Source organism: Triticum aestivum, chromosome 2D, assembly GCF_018294505.1.
Source record: "Triticum aestivum cultivar Chinese Spring chromosome 2D, IWGSC CS RefSeq v2.1, whole genome shotgun sequence".
NCBI lineage: Eukaryota > Viridiplantae > Streptophyta > Magnoliopsida > Poales > Poaceae > Triticum > Triticum aestivum.
This window is the reverse complement of record NC_057799.1, coordinates 630,850,131-630,869,621: the sequence shown is the minus strand read 5'-3', so window position 1 is coordinate 630,869,621 and position 19,491 is coordinate 630,850,131. Positions and strand designations below refer to the sequence as shown.

General features: G+C 44.9%; 3 protein-coding genes and 1 long non-coding RNA gene across 5 annotated transcripts; 3 read left to right on the top strand and 1 right to left on the bottom strand.

The window, feature by feature from the left end:
* The first annotated feature begins 2,224 nt into the window (after positions 1-2,224).
* On the top strand, positions 2,225-9,378 carry LOC123055154 (vacuolar protein sorting-associated protein 41 homolog). The gene is made up of 19 exons (XM_044479116.1): positions 2,225-2,624; positions 3,296-3,565; positions 3,649-3,828; positions 4,330-4,593; positions 4,669-4,801; positions 4,890-4,980; positions 5,139-5,241; positions 5,678-5,781; positions 5,897-5,990; positions 6,625-6,780; positions 6,872-6,934; positions 7,057-7,122; positions 7,337-7,537; positions 7,685-7,762; positions 7,839-7,958; positions 8,065-8,145; positions 8,229-8,314; positions 8,534-8,615; positions 8,691-9,378. The coding sequence occupies exons 1-19, from the start codon at positions 2,349-2,351 to the stop codon at positions 9,087-9,089; spliced, it is 2,847 nt and encodes a 948-aa protein (XP_044335051.1). The 5' UTR covers positions 2,225-2,348; the 3' UTR covers positions 9,090-9,378.
* Positions 9,379-9,565: 187 nt separating this feature from the next.
* On the bottom strand, positions 9,566-11,711 carry LOC123055156 (ubiquinone biosynthesis protein COQ4 homolog, mitochondrial). The gene is made up of 3 exons (XM_044479120.1): positions 11,540-11,711; positions 11,030-11,213; positions 9,566-10,286 (listed from the first exon to the last, which is right to left on the bottom strand). The coding sequence occupies exons 2-3, from the start codon at positions 11,207-11,209 to the stop codon at positions 9,780-9,782; spliced, it is 687 nt and encodes a 228-aa protein (XP_044335055.1). The 5' UTR covers positions 11,210-11,213; positions 11,540-11,711; the 3' UTR covers positions 9,566-9,779.
* Positions 11,712-11,777: 66 nt separating this feature from the next.
* On the top strand, positions 11,778-13,910 carry LOC123055155 (small glutamine-rich tetratricopeptide repeat-containing protein 2). Of its 2 annotated transcripts, none has more exons than XM_044479118.1 (5): positions 11,778-12,308; positions 12,437-12,486; positions 12,599-12,686; positions 13,262-13,490; positions 13,594-13,910. In XM_044479118.1, the coding sequence occupies exons 1-4, from the start codon at positions 11,832-11,834 to the stop codon at positions 13,457-13,459; spliced, it is 813 nt and encodes a 270-aa protein (XP_044335053.1). In that variant the 5' UTR covers positions 11,778-11,831; the 3' UTR covers positions 13,460-13,490; positions 13,594-13,910. The 2 variants fall into 2 exon arrangements, with proteins under 2 accessions (XP_044335053.1, XP_044335054.1); XM_044479119.1 differs by having other exon boundaries at positions 11,782-12,308; positions 13,374-13,490.
* A 1,087-nt stretch (positions 13,911-14,997) lies between these two features.
* On the top strand, positions 14,998-18,240 carry LOC123050580 (uncharacterized). Its single transcript, XR_006423798.1, has 3 exons — positions 14,998-16,484; positions 17,063-17,621; positions 17,724-18,240. It is a non-coding gene; the product is annotated as an uncharacterized lncRNA (long non-coding RNA).
* Positions 18,241-19,491: the final 1,251 nt, after the last annotated feature.

Here is a 19,491-nt window from a genome sequence, read left to right as displayed (position 1 = left end):
CGGCGGCGACTTCTTGAAAATGAAATAAGGTTCTCCCCACGCGTGCCCCTATTCTGGTGATGCTTCAAGCATTGTCGGAGGATGTGCGGAGGTGTGTCTCCGGCGGATATCATGGGATCCGATTGGCGTTTGTCTTCTGTGGATCCTTCTGGATCCGGTCTTCGTTCGTCTATGTCTATGTGTCTGCAGGTTGGATCCTTTCAATCTATGCTTCTTTTCATCGGCGGCGGTTGCTGTTCTGGTGCGCTAGTCCTATGGGTCTTAGCACAACGACTTTCCGACTATCTACTACAACAATGTTTGCCCGACTCCGAGGAAGGAGAAGCGATGACGGCGGCACGCCATCGGCTCACTCCAGTGCTTGTAATCGCCGCTAGGTGGTTTACGGACCTATATGTAAATTTTACTTCTAGTGTTTTTATATATTACCTTGACAGTTGATGAATAGACCAGAAGTTTTCTCAAAAGAAAAAAATGTACACGTGTAAGTGTACAACAAAATCACGTTTATATTTTGCTCTCTTTGTATCAAAATATTAGACGTTTTGTAAGTTAGTTTGGCCTACCAAATATAAAATGCATGCGGGGATCAAAACTAGCCAATTCTGGTTGTAGATGCTTTTAGGTGTCTGGCATTTCCTTTGGAGCTCTTTCTTTCTTTCTTCTTTCTCGTTATTTGGGCTGTCGAAAGACTCCTTAGTCAGTGCTTTCCCCCTCCCGTTTTAGGTGCTTGTAGTGTGGCTTGTGTTGTACTACGTCCGTCCTGGTTTATTGATTCTCTTTGTAATTTGTGTCAAAGGTTGACCAAAGATTTAATTAAAAAAATGTTAATGCATGTCAACAGAAATTATATTGTTGGATTCGTATTTGAACATAGTTTTCAATGTATTTTTTAGACATGCATAAACATTTTGTTAGTTAAATCTATGATCAAAATTTAACACAAAATACAGTGAGGATTAATAAACCAGGACGGAGGTAGTAAACCATGTTCTCAACACCCTTGTATTTTTTGGTCGCTGGTGTTTCTTTGTGTTTTGTCAGTGATGCTGGATATTGCCCCGTTGGATGAATCCCTAGTCGATTGATGGATTCTTTAATTCAAATATGAGTTCATCTCGAGGCTTTATTTCTAGAACATCCTCATCTTTTATCAATGTCTCACAACTTCCTTCACTTTGGTCCACCTCGACAAATAGGATAGGGACAACCGTTCTCTAGGCGCTGATGGAGGACCCAGAGATTGAGGACCGCTCTCTAGGCACTGATGGAGGACCCAGAGATTGAGGACCGCTCTCTAGGCATTGATGGAGGACCCAAAGGTTGAGGATCATCGGGCGGTGAAGATTGATCACGCCGTGCCCGTGTGGCACCAGGCAGGGGAAGCAAACCGCACCCCCGCAGACACGAGACGATTATTGTGCACATGCTAGTGGTGGATTTGCCATTGTCTCTAATAACTTTTAGATCGCTATTTGCACAAGTTACTCTTAGTCTCTTATGGCTTTCTCTCATCTCTCCTGCCAACGTCGTCACTCTCGCTCTTGCTCTGCCGCCTCTCATCTCTCTCCCACTCCACCTCCCGCTCTTGTTCCGTTATCTCATCACCTCACTCTCTCTTCCTTCTTCCTCCTACACTGCCTGCAAAACTAGGCCAAAATCGTTGTGTTGACCTTGTCAGAAAACTTTAGCACTATCTGAACCCGTTAGGCCTTGTACAATGCTAGGTGCTTAGTGAGGTGCTTAAAAAAATAAATCAAATTTTCCTGACAAATAAGCACTGATGCTTAAGAAGAACCTGATTTATTTCTCTAAGCACCTTGCATTGTACAGACCTTAGGGCTCAGTAGCTATGACGGCACTCTTACACACAAGTAGTAGGATCCATCCAACTAACATCCACGGTGTGAACGTAAGCAGGACACAGCTACAATCCTGCCTGTCCGTGTCCATATCAGCACATTAATTTCAGCCCGGATCGCCATAGCCAATGGCCACGCTTCCAATCTATTACTCCCTCCGTCCCATAATATAAAAACGTTTTTTAAAGTAACATAGTTTGGAAAACGTTCGCACAGAGGGAGTACTCCTAATCAAACTGACCACTGGACGCGGCCCGAACCCGACACCGGCTCGAGCCCGACCCGATCGTTCTCCCTTTTTGTCTACCGGACCGCTTCGGTTCGGATCATCGAAGTCAAGGCCGTAACGACAAGCCGATAGACGGACGCCAATCCAAACACGACCCATCACATTTTTTACGGTTTCAACCCTCACCTTTCCGCGAATTCCACCTCCCCGAACGAGGGATCTCGCCGCCGCCGTGATCCCCCCGCGCGGCGAGGAGGATGTCGTCCGCCGCGCGGCGCGCCAGCCACCCGGCGCTGGTGAACGGGGACGGGGAGTACGGGCGGGAGGAGGAGGACGAGGAGGACGAGGAGGGGGAGGAGGGGGAGGGGGACGAGCCGGAGGAGGAGCCGCGGCTCAAGTACCAGCGGCTGGGCGGGAGCGTGCCGGCGATCCTCTCCACCGACGCCGCCGCCGCCATCGCCGTCACCGACCGCGCCGTCCTGCTCGGCACCCACGACGGCACCCTCCACATCCTCGACTTCCAGGGCAACCAGGTACGCCACGGCACCTCCTCATTGCTTGCTGTTGCGGAATTGGGGGCGTTCGTGGCGTGGCTCGCCGTTGGATCGTCCCTGAGAGCCTGCTCTTAGTATCTATATGCGCTCGTAGCATTGGCCTACAACTAGCCAATTGCGCAAGAGACGTTTCAGAGAGCGGAGTTTTGGGGGGCGATTGTAAGCTTCTGCTGCGGAGATTTATGGATGCAGATAGCGTTTGGGCGGCGGAATTTTGAGGGATTACCTGTGATGACTATGCTGAAATTCTATCCTATGAGGCAGAGTCGACATGGTTAAACAAGCTAAATAAAAGAGTGAAAACTGTCTGCATCAAAAGCTTCTGCAACTTTTCAGACAACAAATACAGTAGCTGCTAGCTTCACTTTGGCTTGTTATGTGAAAAAAAACATCATTACTGTTCGAATCTATGCTAGATAACATTGGTTGTAGTGATCATGTTTGCCGTAAGCCTGAATATAGCTTCACCGTTTCTGTCAAAAGAAAGGGTTCATGGAAATCATATAGGCAAAAAAAGGGTATGTGATATGTGAAGTGAAGCCTGTGTTCTGATGCCTTCGTCATCCACATATATGCTTTCTCTACAAATGCCATATCCTTTATGTTGGTACTAATCTATCATCATCCATTTGTTTCAATATGTCTTGTAGTCAAAGGAGATCAAGGCTCACACAGCAACCATTAATGACATCAGTTTTGAAGATCGTGAATATATAGGAAGCTGCTCAGATGACGGCACAGTAGTAATAAGCAACCTCTTCACTGATGAGAAACTCAAGTTTGAGTACCATCGCCCCATGAAAGCAATTGCTTTAGATCCTCAGTATTCCCGGAGCAACAATAGATTTGCTACAGGTGGCTTAGCAGGTCAAGTACTTGTGCTGACAAAGAAGAGTTGGGTATCAGGTTATAACAAAAAGGTGCGCGTTGCATTCTTGGGATCAAACTATGATCTGATGGATCGGTGAGCTCTAATGGCTGTTATCTCGTATCCTTATCTTAGGTTCTGCGTGAGGGTGAAGGACCGATCCATTCTATGAAGTGGAGGACAGATCTTCTTGCCTGGGCTAATGATGCAGGGGTGAAAGTGCATGACATGAAAACGGACAGAGGAATTGCATTCATAGAGAAACCAAAAGGAATTCCTCGGCCAGAAGTTTTACTTCCTCACTTGGTCTGGCAGGTAGATAATGTTTTGATTCAAGATATATAGTTTATTTTAATCAGCTCAGTTTCAACATCTCAATCCGGTTAGCACAGAAATACTACTCCCTCCGTCCCATAATATAAGAGCGTTTTTGACACTACACTAGTGTCAAAAACGCTCTTCTATTATGGGGCGGAGGGAGTACTACTTAGGTTGCAAAAGGAAAAACAAACATTTAAATTTTTCGCTGATGTGTGCGATAAGGGGTCATAGTTTCCTTCCTCTGTAATCTGGGTCACACAGTGCAAGACAAAGGATTTTGACCAAAAGTCCAAAACAAGAGGAATATCATATGGTGCACATTAGTTTCTGAATGGGTGGAACACACTGTTTGTTATGTTTAGGAGCATAATACATGCTTTGTTCTATGAGGAACAAGGATATATGCACCTTGCCGGACGGCATACGACTTGCATGACAGATCACATGGAAACTATACATACATGCTTGCATACTGATTGATCTTTCTATTTGTAGGACGACACAGTTTTAGTTATTGGGTGGGGAACAAGTGTCAAGGTTGCTGCAATTCGAACAGATTCATCCCAAGGACTCAATGGAATGCAAAGGAGCATTTCCGCAGCAAGTTCTGAGAAGTATGTTGATATTGTGGGCTCTTTCCAAACTGGCTACCACATATCTGGAATCGCTCCATTTGGCGATCTTTTGGTTATGCTTGCTTATATCCCCGAAGAGGATGATGGAGATAAAAAAATTAGTACTTCTGTTTCTTCACGCCAGGTAAACACCACTGCTTGTCCTCGTATTACCCTTTACCACATTGATATATTTCCATCATGTCTGAACATTTTGTAGGGAACAGCGCAGCGTCCAGAAATACATCTTGTATCATGGAAAAATGATGTGCTTACTACTGATGCTCTGCCCATTCATGGTTATGAGCACTATAAGGCAAAGGATTACACTCTCGCTCATGCACCTTTCTCAGGTTTGGTGGACTGCTCAACAGTGAATGGACATTTCTTCACTCTTCACTGGAATTTCTATAATGAGGGAACTCTTGTTTTGTGATCCAGGAAGTAGCAATGCGGGTGGACAGTGGGCTGCTGGCGATGAACCGCTGTATTACATCGTCTCTCCTAAGGATATTGTGGTAGCAAAGCCGAGGTTCGTTAAAATGTTGCAGAACTAGAGTGCATATTTGCCCCTTGTTCTACAATTGTTAATTAAACAAGGCAATGGTTATTTATAAAGCGTTGTTCTTTCTGAAATTGTGGTGATCTTCATTGGCAATTTTTCTCTGATTGCACGTGCCTTCTAATTAGAGATACTGAAGACCATATTGCGTGGCTTCTTCAACATGGTTGGCATGAAAAGGCATTGGCTGCAGTTGAAGCAGGACAAGGGAGGACTGAGCTTCTTGATGAGGTAAAGTAGCAATGTCAACTTTGATTACTAAATGGAGTACAGTGCATCAGCATTATTTGTCTGATGATGATTAGCCATCCCATCTGAAAATAATGAGACCTCTGTCACTGAGCAATACGTGTTTCTATTCAAAATAATCCATCTTTAGACATTATTTTAGAAAACCTTTAGACCTTTGAGTTTCATGGGCTAAGGTGACCATAACATTGATAAATGAGACGCTGAAATACATGTTCTCTTCTTAAATCCCATCTATATGCATTCTTCTTTTCAATTCATTTTTCAGAAAGTTATAAGTGTGTTATGTTTAACCACGTAATTGGTCTATCGTATGTGGAGCAGTTTTTAGGAAGGGTGGCTCTAATTATGAAAAGGAGATCTAACCACACAAGGAATAGTTGAATTATTATTAAATTTTGTTCATTCAATTTTGTAGGTGGGCACACGATACCTTGATCACTTGATCATTGAAAGAAAATATGCTGAAGCAGCACAACTCTGTCCAAAGTTACTGCGAGGATCTCCTTCAGCATGGGAGAGGTGAGATAATTATGTAGACACATTTCTCACCCAGAGAAGGAGTTGTTTCCCATGGGCACTATCTGTGTTAATCATACATGTTTTACATCTAATAACAGTAACTTACCTGCCACAGGTGGGTCTTTCACTTTGCTCATCTCCGCCAGCTTCCTGTGTTGATCCCTTACATACCCATAGAGAATCCACAGCTGAGTGATACTGCTTATGAGGTACCTGTACTAGTTTTTGTTAGCTATAATCCTTGTGTTATATTTTACTTAGCTAGAGAGTAGTAGTACAAGTCAGTTAGAGCTTCCTTAGGGCTACTTTGATTCATAGGATTCTTACAGGATTTTCATAGGATTGTGATTCTATGGCATTGGAATTTTTTCTATAGATGTTGTTTGATTCATATGAATGCAATTCTTAGGAATCATTCCTATGGAACTTTCCTTTTTCTATTTGGTAGGAAATTTTGTATGAGTTCCAAGCTCTTGGAAAATTCCTACGCTTCCATCAAACACACACTTGCCCCAATTCCTTTGTCTTGCAATTTCATTGGATTCAGATGGGCAGGGCATATTAATCCTCCATTTTTCCTATCCTATGAATCAAAGGAGCCCTTAGTCAGTAAGATAGTGTATGCAGCTGGACAGCTAGTAGTAGTCAATTTGCCTTTTGCATGTACTAGCAACTGCTACTTGCCCTGTACTGTTTATATGCCTCAAGGCAACAATACGAGTAACAGCTCCAGAAAAACACTATCCTGTGTTCGGCCCCTGCTCCTCTCTGCTTCTAACAGTTTTTTGCTTGTTCTTTCCAAACCTATCTATTTGTAATGATATTCTAATGTGGTCTATGTAGGTTGCTCTTGTAGCTTTAACTACCAATGCGTCTTTTCACGAACTTCTCTTGACTACAATAAAAAGTTGGCCACCTACATTATACTCTGCTTCACCAGTCATATCTGCTATTGAGCCACAGCTCAATTCCTCATCGATGACTAACTCATTAAAAGAGGTGGGTCGGAACATTGTTTACTGGATGTTGAAAGACTGTAATTTATTTATTTGAGCTAGAGGTTGGTATCTTGATCTTGTCTGCTTTGTAGGCTTTAGCTGAGTTGTACGTGATCAACAGTCAATATGAAAAGGCCCTTTCTCTCTTCGCTGAAGTAAGTACACCCTAGATTGTAACAGTTAAGAGCTCCATTCTACATTTGAGTTATAAAAGGAGCGGTTCCTGTAGTTTTGTTTCTAGGGCATGTTTTTATTGCTAAAACCTTATTTTCTTCAGCTGCTGAAGCCTGAAGTATTTGAGTTTATTGAGAAGCACAGTTTGCATGATGCCATTCATGATAAGGTACGGTGTAAGGATTCCCAATTGGATGATAAAATTATGACAAGCATTTGATATTGTATTCGTTGACTGAATTTTGTGGAATTTAATGGCCATAAATCCTAGTCTGTGGTCTATTTTGAGTTCCTTATATATAGTTACATTCAACCAAGACATGACGTAGAAAGACAAAGTCTTTCACATGCTCCACTTATTTATTGTTCTTTACGTTCTGCAGGTTGTCAATCTTATGCTATTGGATTGTAAAAGAGCAGTCCATCTATTGATCCAACATCGTGATATCATTCCCCCGTATGAAGTCGTGGAGCAACTGTTGCATGCGAGTAAAAGTTGCGACAAAAAATATCTGTTGCATCAGTATTTGCATGCTTTGTTTGAGGTAGACATACATGCTGGAAAAGATTACCATGATATGCAGGTATGTGGATTCTCATTGGACATACTATCCCTATATCTACCTGCTCATTCTTCCCGTTTCCCCTATCCCTATATCTACCATGATATGCAGGTATTTGCATGTCGTGTTTTGACACAAATTAGTAACTCCAAACTTTCTGTGTTGTAGCTGGAGCTTTATGCGGATTATGAGCCAAGGATGTTACTACCCTTCCTTCGTACCAGCCAGCATTACAGGCTTGACAAGGTCCTAGTCCTAATACTTAAAAAAAATGTTATTCATTCATTATAAACAAACTTAACAATGGCGTGTGGTATTTCAGGCATATGAAATATTTGCACAAAAAGAATTTGTCAAGGAGCAAGTTTTTGTTCTTGGTCGTATGGGAAATGCTAAGGAAGCGCTTTCTACAATTATAAACAAACTGGAAGACATACAGGAGGTCCTAACCTGGCTATCCTCATTTTCTTATGATATCTTATGCTGTGTTAGCCAACTTGAGTCTATGGATTTGGATTAGAATAACATAATTTTTGAACTGTATGCAGGCCGTTGAATTTGTTACGGAGCAACATGATGATGAATTATGGGACGAACTGATAAGACAGTGCCTCCAAAAGCCTGAAATGGTAATCGAATGAGATGTCTGTTTAATCATCCTGAGACTGATACCATTATGTGTCTTACATTATTTGTTGTGACTGTTGAGCAGGTTGGGATGCTGTTGGAACATACTGTCGGCAATCTTGACCCTCTGTACATTGTCAGTTTGGTTCCAGATGGGCTAGAAATACCCAAGTATGTTTCCCTGGAAGTCTATTTCGCCCAAAGATCACAAGATTGATCCTAGGAAATATTATACATGACAAAAGCCTTACAAAACCACTTTCTTTCGTCATAATTCACCAACAATTTGTGAAAGTATTACCTACCACCCCCTTAAAAAACTGACAAAGACACCTTTTAACCCATTCCGTTCCTGGTTAAAATATTTATTGATTATTCACGCTTTGACAGATTGCGAGATCGCCTTGTGAAGATTGTGACAGACTATCGAACAGAAACTTCACTGAGACATGGATGCAACGATATACTAAAGGTCAGCCATCTCCATTTCACTACCCTGGTTTATCTGTCATCCATCTTACATGTTTGCTGACTCTGCCTTCTGTAGGCCGATTGTGTCAATCTTTTGGTCAAATACTACCATGAGGCTCGGCGTGGGGTCTGCATGGCAAGCATGGACGAGGAGGCACAAGGAGCCAGAGTCAATGAAGGATCTTCGCGAACAGGCGACAGATCATCGACTTTACGTAATCTAGAGATGAAATCCAGAACGAGATGTGGCGCTCGATGCTGCCTGTGCTTCGACCCTTTGTCCATCCAGGACATGTCATTCATCGTGTTCTATTGCTGCCATGCGTATCATCAGTCTTGCCTCGAAGGCGGGCTGGACTCGATGAAATCAAACAGCAACGCCCGGGACAGCGACGATGGGTCGGAGGACGACGACGGTTCCCCGTCGGGCGAGTCTAGAATGCGGTGTGTGCTGTGCACCACAGCTGCCGCATAAGTTAATCCTCATTAAGCTGTCCATATTCTGATGTGTTGTGTTGTAAGTTTTGAGCCCTGTAATTATTGCATTGCGCTCTTCTGGGGTTGATACATATGTAACAACAATAGGTTGTTGATTCTTTGAGGGGGAGCTGTGTGCGTCCTCGGCATGGGTTTTCTGTAAATTTGTCACGCCATCTGAGTTTGAGCAAGGTTGTAACGGCATTTCTTTTTTCCTCGATGCCACACTTGCCAGATCATGCAATGTTCATGAAGACTTGTTGTTTTGAAGAAAGTGGGATGAGCAATTTTATTTTTGGTGTGACATATATTTGTTTTCCTATTTGTTAACAACATTTTTCTCCTTGCTTCAAGCTGAAGTATGACTCTGGTGTATCTGAGATTCAGCCATCTTATACTGACACCAAGATTCAGCCATCAGAAGTGTAATATACTGATTCAAAATTACAATATAGAATAGTATAAGTCGTTCGATTAAACCGAGAAGATATATCATATAAGTAGTTTGTGGTCAACATTACATATTACCTTACGAAGCAACATCCAACAGATACCATACCCTATTTACTTGTTAACATATCAGCAGCACGATTCATGGTATCATTCTCACAAAGAGAAACTGACAACAAGCAAGGCTGAAAAACCAAAGATACAGACGTTTTTATGCAAAAATGCACTGGCCTAAAGTCTAAGCACTGCTCGTCGCCTTGGGATCCGGGCATGTCACGATCCCCCAGTTCCTCCTCACCTCCTCCAGATCTTCATGGAAGTGCTTCTCATAGTACACGGACATCAGATCAGTAGCCTTGACACCTGCCTTGGTCGCCCATGGGAAATAGTGCTGGAAGAACAGCCTCCTCTGCTTCTCGCTGAACCTCGCGGAGCCCCCGACGACAGAGAGCATGCACATCGGGAGGAACATCTGCTCGAACTCGATCACCTTGAGAGCAGTCTCGCCGATCAGGTTGGTCGGGAGGCCGAACAGCACGTGCCAGAAGTCGTGCACCTCACGGGCACGGGTCGCGACGAAGGCGAGGTCGTCGGTCTCCATGAAGCGAACTGGTGGGCGGTCGTCCGGCGAGAAGTTCCTTGATCCCATGAACTGAGCATAGGCAGCACCAAACGTGTTCTCAGGCATGTCCCAGGCGTGTGAAACCCGAGTGGATATAACCCGAGGACGCTCCAAAAGAATTTCCTGTAGGAACAAGCTATTTTAGTTAGACGGGAAGGAAGTCCATAGATGAATGGATAGAACTGTATCTTCAGTTTGCCATGTATACACAAATTGTGCCGTACTGGTAAAAGACAGTATCAAAAGCACAAACTTCTCCTTTCGAGAATGAAAGAGTGAACTTTGATATGTAGGATGCAGAGAACATCTTGCTAGTAGTAGCAGCAGAAAAACTGCCAAGTACGGAAAATGAAACTGAACATGTGTTGTGTGGTAGACAAACTAAAAGGGATACCAAACTCAGTTGCTCCTCTTCTGCATAGCATTATTCATGGCCAGTCCAAGTTGCCTCAGAGGATTAATAACAACGGATATTCAAGTTGTTCAGAAACTATCTAGAACAAATGGTAAATAGAATCCAATGAACAATACAGCAACAAAAGGAACCAATCCAGAACAAATGCTTCATATAACCCTGTGTTCATATTCACTCTTCTGTGGATTATGTCCTATCTCCAAAACAAACAACATAAACAGGGAAAAATAGACATTCTACAACAATAGCATGGGTGAATCAGCAGTTGGCAACCATTCTCAGTTTTGACATGACAAATTACGGTGTTTCAATAATCGAGCAACCATGCCTATAAAAATCTACAAAACATGCTAGAAGCAAAGGCTCTAAAATGATGGTCTAAGGCAGCAACAAATGTCCAAACATAACAGCACACCCGATTAAGATAAGAGAAGGGACAGTGTGGGCTTACCCTGCCTTCGGCGCTGTTCTTCATGCGCTGGAGCACACGCTCGAACGCTGGCTTCCCGGTGGTCTCCCCAAGCGCAGCAATCAGATCAGCTCTCTTCGGATCAAGCAAGGCCCCGAACGCCGAACCGACTGCAACAGCCACCTGCTGCCAGCCCTTGAGGTTCACACGCGCCGCCAACATGACGCTGCAAACACCAAGACACAGAAGATAAGAACTCTACAACAGCATCATACGAGTACGGCAGCCACATAGTTAAGCAGTGATGGGAGAGGCGTTTCATCAAACAGCTAGAGGGCGTGATCCCAAACGCCGTCGCGGCACCACCGCATGGCCTGCGGAGGCCGTCGGGCTCAGCGACGATCCGAGCTGAGAAGCGCGCGCGCGCGACACCGCAGTCGAACCGATCACAGCTCCTCCGTTCCGTTCATCACACTCGACATCCCGCGAAACCGCGGAGAGAAAAGTCCCGACGGGAGCCAAGAGGAATGTGAGAAGCACAGGGGTGGATACCTTGCGGGAAATCTCGGACTCCCGTGGCGCCGCGGGTTGGAGAGGGATTCGCCGGAGTCGTCGTCGGAGGAGGAGGCGGCGGCGTGGAGAGAGTCCCGAGTTGTTGTTTATGCCTGGATGGCGTGGACGGGAGGGTGTTTTTCGCAAAAGCGCCCACCGCTTCGATGCGAGCGGCCGGGCCCAGCGCCACGTCGACTCGACCTGTGCAAAGTTGCAAAAACCACCCTATATGTATTTATTTGCCAGCCTCATCCACTGTCCAAGCCGTTCCATCATCTTATACTGTACTTACATGGCGACGGCGACGGCGATGGCCGTGGCGGGAGCAGCCGCCTCCTGCTCCCTCGCCTGCGCCTCCCGGCCGCCGCGCCCGCCGCGCCGGAGAGGTACCGCGCCGCCGCGCGCTGCTGCGGAGGCGGTGGAGATACGGGTCTGCACGAACCGCACGTGCGCGCGGCAGGGCGGGCGCGAGGTGCTCGCGGCGCTCGAGGGGCTCTCGCCGCCCCCGCCGCGCGTCGACGTGGCGTCCTGCGGTTGCCTGGGCCGCTGCGGGGCCGGGCCCAACGTCGGCGCCTCCGTCCCGGGCCGCGGCAACGCCGTGTTCGGCCACGTGGGCACGGCGGCCCGCGCCGCGCGGCTCCTGGAGCACCTCCTCGGCGCCGCCGAGTTCGACGCAGCCGCGGGGCTCGCCGCGCTGGCCCTACGGGAGAAGGCCGAGGCCGCGCTCGCCGAGGGGGACGCCGCCCAGGCGGAGGCCCTCTTCACCGAGGTGCGTGCCTGCGTGCGTGCTCTGCTGTTTGTCTCCTTTCTCTTCAGAAGAATGCCATGGACAGAGCTGCATGCAGTTCTCGGCTTAGTGTTCTGATTCAGTAATTACCATGGCTTGTATGTACTTAGAGCATTGCGATGGATGCTCCCGGTGGACTGCATCTGGCCTACGGAGGCAGGTCTGCTCTGCTCTGCTCCGCTGAATTTGCTTGCAGAATTAGCGTCTGTCAGTGTAAATGTGTACTCTGATCTGATGAGCTTCGCATGTGATGCTTGGTGGCAATTGTGCAGGTGTAAGGCGAGACTGGCGATTGGGGATACCGCCGGCGCGCTCGCGGATGCCGATGAAGCGACAAGGATAGCTCCCAAATTTCCTCAGGTATCACTTGTAAATTGAGCTTTTTTGCTTGTTCATGATACTACATCCTTAGTTAGCTAGCTATGGTGTATTGTTTATGAATTGGATGGCTCAGAGTGGCCATTTTCTGTCATAAACGTGTGCCGAAAGCTTTTTGTTAACTAGGTAGTAAGTTCAGGTTGGGGAAAGCCAGGGTGGGTACCTATGACAGTGAAGTGAACTGAAAAAACCAATTAGTATGCCTGACCATGAGCCCATGAATTACAAAATCGAGAGTGGTGATTACGAGATGAATCTGATGATTAACTTATATGTGCACATAGTGTGAGATCATGTCGATATCAAAGGCAGTGTAATCTCATACATACATCTGCGAGGCTGCACTATGTACTGATAAATAACACAATTGTAATCATGGACCTAGGTTAGTAAGCTCCATTTGAAGCTTTAAGACATCGCAGAGTTAATGCTTTTGAACTGCCCAAGTATCTTGTCTTTTTTTCTCTTTGTCTCGCAGACTGTTGTGAAAATATCGTTGTGCATAGCTTGGCTCTGAATGTGTAATGTGTCCATGTTGTTGTTCTCTTTTATGGCAGTTTATCGGACAATTATACACACTTAAAATTTGGTGCTTGCCTTTCTTGATAAAAGCTGCACGTAACCTTCCTGCCTCTGAAGCATCAAGTCTTGTGGGCAATATATATGCAGTGTCACTTGTTGCGAGGGGACGCGCTGTTTGCAATGGGAGAGTACCACTCGGCAGAGGATGCGTTTGCACGCGCCTTGGATCTTGACCCATCTATTCGTCGCTCCAAGTCTTTCAAGGTTAGTGTTGAAAAATGCACTCTAGTTTTAGCATTTCATGGTTCCAATTGCAGTCGCGTGATTCAGCGCTGCGGACTTTCTATTCTGACACTCCCTTGTCCAGGCCCGCTTGGAAAAGCTACGGGAGAAGCTTGTCAGTGTCAGCAGTTCATCATAGTTCACACTGAAAACTGCACTTGTAAGATGAGATGAAAAGGTTCATCAAGCAAGAAATGTATGTATAGCTTGTGGGTTCACCAGTCTATATAATTCTCAATGCAACCTCTGCAAGTGTCACATCTAGCTAGCTTTGCTCGTTCATTTTAACATTATGTAGTGTACAGAGATCTTCCGTTGACTCCTTAGAAGAAAGAGGCGATGTGTTGACCATCATTGTTGTGTCCATGTACTTTGGAACTCGATATATCATGTTTGAAATAATAAATATAACAAATTCAGATGTAGGCTATGGAGTTATTTACTGGGTTAATCTTTATTGCTTCCCTTCCCAGTTGTGAACTATTTCACTATACCATATATACTGGCATTGGTTTTATTCAGATTAAGATTAATTTTGAGCCAAACAAGCTGGATATGAAGGAAATGTGATTTTGTAGCGACGCAATTCCTTGATAACTTTGTAACACAGTATGATAGGTGTGGCGACTAGAAAGACAAGTCAGTATTATAACCAGCACACGATAATAATAGGGAGGCAGCCTCCGTGAGGTGGATGCCATACGTCCCAGACCACAGCTGGTGCTTCTCTGGGCCGCCGCACTCGCTCGCTCGCTCCGGCCATGCCGCACCTCTTCCCGTTGTCGTAGTTGTAGTTCATCGTGGGCGAGTTCGGCGGCAACGAAGTCAAACTGAATGTCACATTTTTGCACTATTTGTTCAAAGGGGCCTTAAGATAACTGTTAACCAAGTCATTATAGGGTGCCCCTTATGGCTTCTTCTATCTAACTTTATCTAATATATGTACATTATATCTTCTAGCCATTCCACCGGCATTCGAAGTTGCTCATGTTACTCATGTATAGTATGAATTGTGTTTAATGTCAATATTATTTAATGTACATGCTAACTAATCTATGACTCGTAAAAATATATTAATCCAGGACTACCATGGCGCACATATCCTTCATAATATCTTTGTCGGTGAACATCTGGCACAACTCTCATGCGCCTCAGTTTTCACCAATCAATCTAGATACTTGTCCCCAAGAACGCCGCGTGTAACTCGATTGTTTGTCACGCAACACGAAGCGATGGGATGCATGAATTTTACATTGTAAATATGTATCTCGGTTGATCGATGGAACAAAAGGACAAAGAAATACATGTGTCATCTGGTCGATGGCCTGGTCAAGGCAATGCAGACCTTCCGTAAAATTGAGGGTCATGCACCTACCTCGGAAGGTGAATTGATTCAGGACCACTCCCTCTGCTTGGTCTTTGCTCATCCTCTCATTACCACCCAATGTGAACTATATATAGCCCAATGTTAGCCACAACGAGGAGAAAGCAGACCTTGCATATTGCATCAATCATGGCGATGAAGAAACTCTCGTTGTTCATGGGGCTGCTCATGCTTGTGTTGTTTCCAGTGCTGTCGCGACAAGATGGTTTTGATCAACGGGTGACATTGCAAGAGACTAAGAGTAGTGTAGCCACATTGACACTTGATGCCAAGCTCTCCATAGAAGAAGCCTCAAGGCTCGGTAATAGCATTGACCCAGACACTATCTTTGGTGGTGAAGATGGCTTGTACAAGAACATCAGTGAGTGCATTTCCAACATCCCCGATGATAACATTAAATGATACTCCCTCAAATGGATGTAGCTAGCACCAAGTTAGTGCTAGATACTCCCTCCGTCCGAAAAAGTTTGTCCCTCAAATGGATGACGAAGGGCTGGGCTTACCTTTTCCAATGAACACCTTCTCATGGAACACTGTTCCGGGCTTTAGGCTAAGCACATACTCCCTCCGTCCGAAAAAGCTATGTTCCGTGAGAAGGTGTTCATTGGAAAAGGCAAGTCCTTCGTCACACTAAAGTCTGATCCCTCCAACCCTGCTGTTATCGTGTGGAATGATACCTCCATGACCAAGGGCAAGGATGGCATGCTCCTGGGCTATAGTGGTAGTAGCACTGTTACCATAGAGTCTGACTATTTCATTGCCTATGGTATTATCATCAAGAATGATGCACTTCCTGCCAAGGCGGGCGGCAAACAAGTGTAGGCCACTGCATTCCATGTCATGGGCACAAAGGCAATTTTCTATAACTGCACCATCGAGGCCGGCCAGTGAGCCTTGTATGACCATGAAGGGCTCCACTACTTCAAGGCCTCTACAATCAAGGGAAGTGTTGACTTTATCTTCAGATCCGCATGATCATTGTATGAAGACTGTAGCATCATCTCTACTAACAAGGATATCACCGACATGGAAGTGGCACAAGAGGGTCGGGCCAGCGAGAGCCGTATCAACAGTGAGAGCGGTTTCTCCTTCAAGAATTGTACCATCAAGGGTGAGGGGAAACCAGTATTCTTAGGAACGGCATGGGGGAACTTCTCGCAGGTTGTGTACTCTTCCACTGAGATGGACAGTGAAATCGTTCCCATCAGATGGGGAAAGGGGAATATGCAAAAAACATGAAAATTAAAGGGGAATATGCAAAAGCCTAAGAGGTACTTATATCCCTTTTCCCATTTGACGACGGGCGTGGGTACGATTTCACTTTTGTTTCTCCGCCCTTGACATCCGCACTGAGCCCCTCTCCCTCGACCATCTCTTTGCCCTCATGTCCAACTTCGATCAGAGGGTCGAACTATTCTAGGGCGCTGATGGCAACTTCAAATTGTCCGCTAATGCCGCTGCTCGTGGTGGCCGTGGTCCACCCAAGGGCTACCATGGCAAACCGCGAAGTAACTCTGGTGGATCGCGCGACGGCGGTGGCGCTGGTTATAACCAGCAGGGAGGAGGTGCCGGCTACAACAGGCCATGACAAGGTATTGACGTTAAACCAAATCTTTCAGTGGCGACACAATTCCTTGATAACTTTATAACACTGGCTGAGTATGCTGTGGCAACTATAAAGTTGAACTTAATATTATAGCAAACGGAATCACAATGCCAACTTAGCATAACTGCAAATTATCTTACCTTACTAACACTAGCAAATTAAATGGCAACACATAATAACCTAATAACTGAAGAGTATAACAAATTAAATTGCATTAATCTCATCACATAGCCTAATAGTACGACATAGTACATCAAGTTCAGTCTTGTTCTCTTGTCTGTACGTTGAGGTAGAGGATTGCTCAGTTTACGAAGAGAGCAAATAATTCAGAAAGAAGCACATCCATTATATATAGCCTGACAATTCAGCTCAACACCTAAAATTATGAGTGAATATCCATGCTCTCGAAACAAACGGTTGATACGACAACAAAATCATCAACATTTTGCTTTGTTGCCAAGTAATAATGGGTTTGCCGACCAAAAGAAAAGAAAGAAACCGCACTGTCAACCAGTCATATCCAGCAACAGTTGCACATGACAACTGATTTTTTTTGTCTTTCAGAAAACAGCTGCAGAGGACAAGAGCAACCAGGGACCATCACGGCACAGATCAAACAAATAATCTTCTTTCTTTATAAAAGGGAGCCATTAGTAATTTTTGGTTGTATGAACATTTTCACTTGATGTTCTTACTTTTTTTATTTGTTGCAGAAGGCCAAACTTACTCTTTTTTATGGTGTGCAACTAAGTGTGTAACTAGGTTATATATGAAAACCTTCTGATGAGAATGGTTGGATGCTGGTGGTTGACATGGCGACCGAGGAGCTCCACATGCATCGTTTCCCGGTCGAGGACAACGAGTACTTCCTGGCCTTCGATCCGCTGGTGAACTTGTGCCGTGCCCTGCATATGGTGGGCCCTCGCTCGAAACTCCAGTTCTGGGTTATGTCACTGCCACCGGAGAACCAGTGGGCCGAGTACGACGACAACAAGCTATGCTGGGATCTGAGCTACAGCTTCTACACCGACGACGATCGGTGGGTCACCTCGACGAGCACCTGGTTTGACGATGGCAAGAATGCGTTGTGCTTCAGATGTGGTAGTTTTTAGTATGACTGAAGGTTTCAACTCTTCTTATTTCATACCTTCTGTTTGTACTTCTGCTATTGGTGTTTAAATATGTCTGTAGTACTTATGCAAGAATTTGTCTTTGCTTATGGCAGTTGATGGACTGGATGGTTCATACAAACTACAAAGGGTAGGAACATGTGGTACACTAACCAAATAATTCGTCTGGATCTCATCTACAAAGTGAGTGGCCTTGCGACAGATGAACAATAGTTTGACGGTCTTCCCGAATCCCAATCCACCAAAATCCATAGAACCTCTGGGGTACTTCTGAACTGTATTGCTCATCCAAAAAGCAAGAGAAGGCAACAGACCTTTGTTGCAAGATGGATGAGCTTGACATCTCATCCAGTACTCTGCCCATCAACAATCTGATGTCCCTTTACATGAAGTTAGGCCAGCATAAGAAGGTCTGTAACCTGTTTGAGGACGAAGAATGTTAAACCGGATAACCTCACGTTCTGCATCCTGATGACCAGATGTGCGGCATTGAACAAGATAGATGCCGTTGAAGAAGTTTTAAAGTAAATGGAAGAAAATGATGGGGTTCTAGGGTGGTCTGCCTTCCACCTACTAGAGTGCTGGTTTGGTTGAAATTGCAGAGTCTTTACATCGGCGATGAAGTTTCTTCTGATTCCTTCTACTCCCTCCGTTCCTAAATATAAGTCTTTTTAGAGATTACAATATGAACAACATATCCGTATGTTGTTCATATTGTAATCTCTAAAAAGACTTATATTTAGGAACGGAGGCAGAATAGCAGAAAGCAGATATTATGTGAACGAATACCAGAAAGCATTGCAAGAAGCAGAACTAGGCCAGAGCAAAGATGTTTTTTTGTTCTATTATTACAACTTGTACTCTGAGGGGGGCTTTATCCTCATTTTTTTCTTTTTCCTATTTGCCTTTCTTCTGTATGTATTGGCTGCTTCAGACTATGCTACTACAGGATCGTTTCCTATTCTGTCTCTGCGTGCAATCAGTTCCCAACTTCCCATGCTCGTGCCTGTGAAGAGCAGATGAAAACCACAAGCAAGAAGCAGATAACAAAGATTGTACTAGCAATGTTCCTAGTAAAAACATGCCTAAAATCCAAGGGAATATACCTTCCTTTACTTCAACCTCCGTTGGGCTGGGTGCAGAGGTCCGAGACAATGAATGAAATCTAAAAGAAACACACCGACTTTGATTTTTCAGTTAACCTAGTTCAGCTCTGTTCTTATGCTCAACATCCCCCTGCGGGGCGGCTAAGGGGCGGTTTCCCACACGAGGCGGCAACAGTCGAGCTTTTGCAATTCATGAAGATGAAGTTCATGTTACTGTCGTCGGTTACTCCCCAACATAAGTCCAGGTCCAGCCCTCTCGTCTGTACGTCGAGGTTGAGAATCGCACAACGTATGAACTGATGACAGCAAATAATTCATAAGAAAGAAAGAAGCACGTCTGATTATCAGACTTTGTTTGCCTTCCTTCTTTTGTTGCTGTTTCAGCAGACTAATTCCTTTTTGTAGATATATAGATGGGCCGTTTCAGACTTTCGGTACTGGAGCAAGAATGTCTCAAAACAAGGAAATATACACTCGAACTTCGATTGGGCTGGGTGCACTAGTACAGATAATATCACTCGTGTTGCTAAGAAAGACACGGCCCATAATCGGATAGTATTTTCCTGATCGGGTCAAAATCGGTCACATGCCTGACGGGATGCGTATGTAGATTTGATTCCTAGTCCGATCAAGTAGGCTTTTGGAAAGGAACGATCAAAGATTTCCCTAGTTTTGTTTTTTTAACTTATTAGGGCATGTACAATGGTTGATAAGATAGTCTTATCTTAAGTCTTGCATATGATTTAGAGATGATAAA